General features: G+C 37.7%; 1 protein-coding gene across 2 annotated transcripts in view; it reads right to left on the bottom strand.

The window, feature by feature from the left end:
• CSTF3 (cleavage stimulation factor subunit 3) overlaps positions 1-7505 on the bottom strand; it is a 50613-nt gene that overhangs the window by 1453 nt on the left and 41655 nt on the right. For both annotated transcript variants that reach the window (XM_083837886.1, XM_083837887.1), the window contains 7 exons: positions 6626-6769; positions 6427-6529; positions 4557-4626; positions 3027-3222; positions 1071-1224; positions 612-706; positions 423-483 (listed from right to left, as the gene is read on the bottom strand). In XM_083837886.1, coding sequence (XP_083694012.1) covers positions 423-483; positions 612-706; positions 1071-1224; positions 3027-3222; positions 4557-4626; positions 6427-6529; positions 6626-6769 — 823 coding nt within the window. The remainder of the gene's footprint in view (positions 1-422; positions 484-611; positions 707-1070; positions 1225-3026; positions 3223-4556; positions 4627-6426; positions 6530-6625; positions 6770-7505) is intronic.

The raw sequence follows: 7505 nt of genomic DNA, 5'->3' as shown, positions 1-7505 counted from the left end.
CTCTATGATTAGGTTTGCTAAATACAATGCTTAATACCTTGCTAGGTAAAATATAACCATGCTGCAAATTTGTAATTTAATTACAGTTGTTATGCTGCTAGAAATAATGCACTGCTTCTTTTAAAGGATATTCTGAAAAATCTTCATTTCTTTTAATGTTTACCACCAAAACGTTATTTTTGAAGCAGCAGGTGGTGAGTTTCAGCTTTTTTACTCTTTGCTGATCTCCCCTCACAGTTAAATGTACAAACATTTCTAGGTTGATTCCAACATACAAACAGCCAATTCAACAGGGTACTTTTAAATAATAATTATACATCAGCATCTATAAATGAGGTCTAGGTTTTAGACAGTAATATCCATATGTAAAACAAAGTCATATGCAGCACTGCTACAGAGTCCAGAGCGAACAAACAACTTACTGTCTGGCAGTTTGCATCTTCTAAATATCTCCATGAGCTCATCCACTTGAACAAAGGGACCCTGATTTGTTTAAAAAAAAAAAAAGTTTTGTAGATTATTTTGAATAGAGTGCATACATACCATGGTTCTGTCAAAACAGAATCTCTTGTATAATTTTTTTAAAGTTTTCAGAATTCTTAAAAACAAACCTGAAAACAAACGGGAGGTGGCAGAAGCTTCATTAGAACTACAGCTGCTGGTGGAACAGGAAATACACCACCTGGTACAGGATGTAAACCTGGAGCTGTGGGAAGAAAAACTATATGAATCCAGTGCAAGACAGCTATACTTGTATTGCTTTAACACCATTATTATTTGGTGCAAATAATTATTACCCTGTCACTTTTGCCTCTACTAATTACATACTGTTTAGTCACTGATCTAGACCATAAGCAGCATGTGTAACAGGTTATTACCATTTACCAGACCCCAAACTACTTGTACATATTGCCTTTAGCAATCCAATTAAACAACAGCCTAAAATTTAAGTACAAATTTAGGTGACAGAAGACTATAGGAAGTCTCTACAATTAGGTTTGCTAAACATCCCAGTTAATATCTTGCTGTTAGGTGATCTATAACCACTTTGGACTGAACATTTGACTTACGTGCTAAATGTCTTGGCTGAAATGGAATCATTTGTTGAGTGTCTGGTTTTGGATATTCGGGCTTTCTGTCTACTTCATCTTTGAGAACAGGCACAATGGACGGTGCAACCACAGGGTCTGGAATTATAGCTGCCAGCTTGGCACGAGAGACATCCTGCAAAAGCCAATTAGACAGCACTGAACTTGGCAGTATCGCTTGTTTAAATTACAGAACAAAACATCTCTCTAGACAAGTCACTTATTCTCACTTTGTCGTGATTATAATTACAGATGTCCTCTTAGAAGACCATCTGGGCAAAACTTGCATATTGTCATCGTACATTTTAGTCCTGCAGTGGGGCTGTTCAGCTGGGAATAGAAACACTTCATTTTGTTACAAAATGGGACTGTATTTATCATTTTTGAATGGCTCCTTTTTTTTAGGTTAAAAAGATTTAGGTGAACAGGTGCAGACCACTAAGCTTCACAACTGTCATTTCTCCCTCATTTCATTCCCTAGACTGCTTTAGCTGGAAAAGAAAGCAAGCATATGGCAGTTAGCAGGCATGCAAGGCATCAGTTCAAATTCTTATATTTTGGCATATGACAAGCAACAGAAATCAGCCCAAGGGCTGAATAATCTTAAGTACACCACCTAGCATGCATTTGTCAAGACATATGCTCTTGCAAGCATACCTGTAACTTCAAACTATCTTTGTCATGATTACTTTGAAAGAAAAATACTCAATGGCTCAATGTGACTCATTTCCACCTGTCAGATTATTTTAAAACTGTGAAGATCAACAATTCAGCTGTTTTGCTGACTTCAGTGACTTTTTTCTTTCTTTACAGAAATTACTTTTTTGTATAAGAAATAAACGGAAGTCGAGGCACTATTTTTGAGTTAGGAATTGAAGGTTCACTTCCTATTCACATAAATGGGCAACAACAGTTTCTCCAACAGAGCTGCTTTCTGCTGCTCTGTCAGCCTATTTTACATCTTGGTACAAAGAAACACAACATCTAATTGTTTACCAAAGTTTTATGGACTTGCACAGGACTGAAATACTAGTTAAAATACATGTGGTCAGAATTGAAATGGGAGACCACCAGCTACAGGCTTCTGGCCTAGAATTTAAATTCCAAATAGCAGCATTTAAGCACTTAGACCATAATAAGCAACTGAAAAAAACAGGCAGCCAGTGATTTCTACAGGTAAGTCTCCTCAGTCATTTGTAGGAATCACTGGGACTCAAGTTTGTTATTTCCTTTTGATACAGCTCTCAACAAAGGGAAAGAGGTTCTGCCAATTGGAGCGGAAGGGCAGTCAGCAGTATTTCTTTCATCCTGATTCTCCTACCTTCAAAAACAATTTTTATTTTTGAAGGAGCTCATGTTTAAGTCCAAAGCAGAGGCCTGTAGCTGAGTGGTGATGTCATTAACACATCAACTTTTCAATGGAAAAATGAGAGGTAAATACAAATGCATGAGGTTGCATCTGTTTGTCATACTTCTTGCCCCTTTCTGCACTTGGCCCACAATGCCTGGCACTGCTGCCCAACAATACTGTCCCAGGGGAACCCAATGAGCTCAGTTTCTGTCTGAGTCTTAGACTGAAAGTTAAATTCATCCCTGGTATAACCTGGGTGGAGTTACAACATTCTGGCCCTATGCTTTCATTTGCTGTCTTTTTCCAGCAGGGTTCCAGTTAACATGCCTCAAGATCAAAATAAGTTAAGAAGTAAAAGCCCGATTTTACTTTCATTGAAGCACAGTGCCAAAAAGTAGTCAGAGCAAACCTGCTAGAGAGGACACAAAGAAGACAAGGGGGAAGCACACCAGGCCTGTTTTACCTACTTTTCTGTCAAGCAAAAAAAAAAAAAAAAAAAAAGTAAGAGAAGTGCTAAACAAGGAACTGCTTAAGTTTGCTACGACTGAAAAGAATAAAAATGAATCTAAGTGTTGTTATCCACTTACCTTATAACCAAGAGCCTTAAGTTCACTTGCAGAGCAAGGGTACAAGTCCATGAACTTATACCTGTCTACGAGCAGGGCTGTTTCTTTACCCTCATATTCTTCCTTGAATGCTGTAAACCTCCGTTTTTCGACTTTCAGTATACTAGCTAGATCACCAATGTTACTTTCAAAAGCTAAAAACCGAGCCCAGATTTCCCTGTAAAAGAAAAAAATAAACAGACAATTGCTGAAGGAGAAAGAGTTACTGAAAAAAATCCCAATTATAAAAATTCACAAGATGAGGTAAATCTGGGAACACATTACCACTTCCAGTATTTATTTTCAATGCACCTGTAGCATGCATTACTTTCCCAGTACCTTATATATTTTTGTAAAAACTTTCAATCTAGTGGATCATAAAGGACTTTAAACACTACACATTCAGCTTATCTCTGCAGTAGACCTTTGTCATGAAAAGAAAAAGATTGCTGGGGTAAATGATTTCAGCATTTGAGGTTTTTATCAACGTAAGATGCACAGACTGCTCAGACTACTACTACTGCTACACAGAACTTCACTCTGATCCCGCATGTGAGGGATTTTTCAATATAGAATATGATTTAATTCATCTTCATGGCCTAGCATATTCTAGCAGGCAAGAACAATATCCTAAAACACAATACGCAATACTTCAGAATTTTATGTAGCCCAAAATTTATGTAGTCCTTGCTTGTTTCTTTGTGCAAAATCTCACGCGTAACATGAATAATATCTGGCCATATTTTTGGACTTGATTAAACTTTCATTTGGAGTTCGCCTTTGAAGAAGATTCAGCTTTTAAATCATCTATTTTGTTTTCTTCTTGCTTTAAAAATGGGCATAAAATATTTCGTACAAAAGGTGAGAATTAAAGGGTAGAATGACCACGGACAGCAGTACAGTGTTTCATTTCTTAGTTTTGATGCTTGCATCTACCGGAGTAATAATGGTAAATGCTTGGAATGCAAAGGGGTTGTTAACCATCTTCTAGAGAAATAAATTCAAATAGTGGTAATGAAAATGTGCCAGTGAGTGGCAAATCCAAGACTTTTCTGGTTCTTTCACTATTTTATTTTTGGTTCTTTGGGCACTATTCAGCATTTTCCTCAATAAATTCCTGACTCACTTTCTGCAACGTAATGCTCTGTCAATGAAAGATGTCCTCAGCTCCCTCTCCCCATTTATCTAAAGCAGGCACCGAGTGATATGTCTCATTAGCCATGCCACCTGCTAGAACTACTGAATCCTTACCCAGCAGGAGGATTTTGCACTCTGTCCTCAACAATCCTGTCTCAATGAGATGTTAAAATCAATGAATGAATTTCACTGCAAGTGGGATAGGAACTTGCACATATCTGTCACAGTTGCTGTTATTTTAGACAACACTGAGAGGGGTCGGAACATCTTTAGCTAACTTTGTCCTGCTCATTTTTTCTACTTCTTTATGATCTTTGTAGTTGAAAGGGGTTATGTATCTTTTTTAGTGTAGTGAAACTGCTTTTGCAGACATACCCAGATTTCTCAGGTGGGAGGCTCCCTGAAGTTAAAACACGTTCAAACAAAACTCTTGTATTATTGTCCTCTTTAAAAACAGAAAGGAAAAAAAAAGTCACACTGAGTAAAATATATTAGAGACAATTTAAAATCATTTCGACACGTACACTGAATTAAATAAAAGGCTGACATTCTGATACCTTGATCTGATTTTCAGTAAGGAGAAAAAAATCCGAACACCTACATAAAACTTTAACAATGTCAAATTCTACTGTGAATTTGTTATTTGCAAATCTCATTTTATTGTAGCAACAAACCAATCCTAATACAGGTTCTTTATAATGGCACAGCTATTATTTGACATAACTTCAGGATCTCTGTTGTATTTTCAGTTTTTCTTAATGATCACAATGGCACATCTCAATATTTTTTTAATTGGGCTCTTCAGTCAATGTAATTCTCTGTTGTATGTTCCTCAGAAGCCCTTCAAAAATTATTAGACCTGGTTCCCAATTAGCAGTTAGCCTTTGTATGTTGCCAACTGGAGGAAAGGAATGGTTGGTTGGTTTGTTTTGTAAAACTGCTAGGTTCTGTCCTCACTTACTAAGTATTTTACCGTATCTTACATTTACTGAACTTCCATGATCCTTTTTTTTTTTTTTCCCCCTTCAGTAAAGCCTGCCAGGTTGCTAAGAGAGAGCAATGCACTTATGAGTTTTGAGAAAATTTTTGTGACGGTGATCTATGGAAAGGTATTTCATATGCTCCTGTAGACCTATAATAATTTCTTGCAGCTTTAAATATATCCTGACTTGAAAAAAATTTTTATGCTTACAACTGACAGAAGAACAAAGCTCTACATCTATTCAACCTTTCAGAGCCTGCAAAAAAGGTACAGTACTGTAGTCTGCCAGGAGAAACTCATGTGCCTGATGCCTACAAAATGTCCTCAAAGGTTCAGAAGTAGAGCTGCCCGCAGCCACCACTCACCCCAGCCACATGGAGGCTTTCTCACAAATTCAGCTAGCAATTCATACTAAAAACCAAAAGGGCTTGTGTTACCCCTATTCGTTGTTATACCACAAATACTGAGGTAAGGTACTGAACACTTGAAGAAACACCAGAAGAAATCTGAATATCTCCGAGGTATGTGGCAGACGCGAGTCGGCAGAGGAAGAGCCCAAGGACAACTGCTTCTTGCCTCTTAATTTCTCCCTTCCGAGCTCCCCACAAAACCTGTACTGCCACAGTTCCACACAACGGTCTCAGTCAGCCCCTGCTCCCCACAGCAGCCCAGGTCTCTGCCAACGTCGCTATGAACTCCTGCACCAGCGAGCCCCAGGCAGGCACCTGCCCCCGCTGCCTTCCCCAGGGCTCCGCAGCCCCCGGGCCCCCTGCCCATGTCCTGCTTCCTCAGCTCTCCTGCAGGATGGTCTCGAGCTAGTCCACAAAGCTGCTTTTCTATCTTACTCTTCTCACCTATGTGGGAAGAACGAGTTTCAACTAATTCTAGCATGGAACAACTCATCCATCACTCCTCTCATGCCAACTTCAACCCCCCCCAGATCTTTTTGCCCGGATTAAAGTTTCTCAGCATATTTCCCATTATTCACAACGGATGCTTTAGAAATGCTGCACTGCAAATGAGTTACCAATTCGGAAAGTTCACTTTCCTATTAAGTAGCAACAAGATCTAATGTCAATACACTTCTGGAATTTCAATGCGGACAGAAGAGCAGTTTTTTTCAAATTAACTGCTGAGTTTTATGAAGAGGTTTTATTGCTCTTCATGAAGAATTAAAAGTAAAATACAAAGAACTCAGCCTGGACCCAAACTCACAGAAGGCAGATTAATGCTTCATTAGTTGTCTCAACATTTAAAGCTTACCGTTAAGGTGAGACAGGTAGTCAATATATGCCAGTACATATTCTGGAATGTCCCCGTATTTCTTCAGCCCCAGCTCAAAAATCTTAAAGGCCACAGACTTATCCTGCAAACATTAAAAAAAAAAAAAAAGCTTATTAGCTTCAGTGAGATGCACACCCTCCCACAATTTTTGAGTACCAAACGGAGCAGCTAGAATTACCTTACTACAATAATACTCCATTAAAGCTGCTGTAACATAGACATGGTGGCGGGTTCGGGCATCTTCTCTTGCTTTCTTAAATATCATTCTTCCAGATTTTATGCCTTCTGCTCGCCTTGCAAATTTCATATATTGGATATAAACCTAAGATACATGTTAATATTATATAGTATCAGTGCTAACAAAGAACACTAGGATATAATGACTTTTTGGCTGTATCTGGAATAATCCGTACTCACAAAATACAGCTAAGAAGTCATAATATAAACAAACAAGATTGTGTTATGCCTCTGTGTCACAATGCTATAAATACTGAGGTAAAGCTTTTTATATACTTGGTTTAAAAATGGAAAATACCTAAGATCAATCCCCTGAAACAGCAATAGTTAATAAACATATTTTTCAAGGTAGGATAAGTGGATAAATCTAACTTCAGAAAATTAAGGACTTACAAAAATGACAATATTCCAATAAAGTTGAGACATTATAAGGTTAAAGAGTAGGCAAAAAGACCATTGAAGTATTTTACTGTATATTATGGGATCCAAACCACAAATCATTTTATCTGCAAGTATTTATACCTACTCAAAAAATAACGAATGTGCTATTTAATTCATTGGCCAATTTGTGATTTGCATTTCTTTGGAATTTAATATTCTTCCACTCAGAATTAGATCACAAATAACAGCATTCCTCAAATGGGAGGAACTGGTATGTGCTTTCTCAGAAAATGTGTGTTAGGAAAGCATTGTGATTCTGAGCTTAATGAATAAACATGTCAGTAAATTGATACCATTCCTCTGACAATGACCTCTTTAATTTTAGACCTCAGACCTTCTTCTTCCTTCTCATGCTTTGTCATGTCTATAAACCACGTCAC

This window comes from Anser anser, assembly GCF_964211835.1.
Source record: "Anser anser genome assembly, chromosome: 5".
NCBI lineage: Eukaryota > Metazoa > Chordata > Aves > Anseriformes > Anatidae > Anser > Anser anser.
Note: the sequence above shows the minus strand (reverse complement) of the source record. Positions and strands in the feature narration are given on the sequence as shown.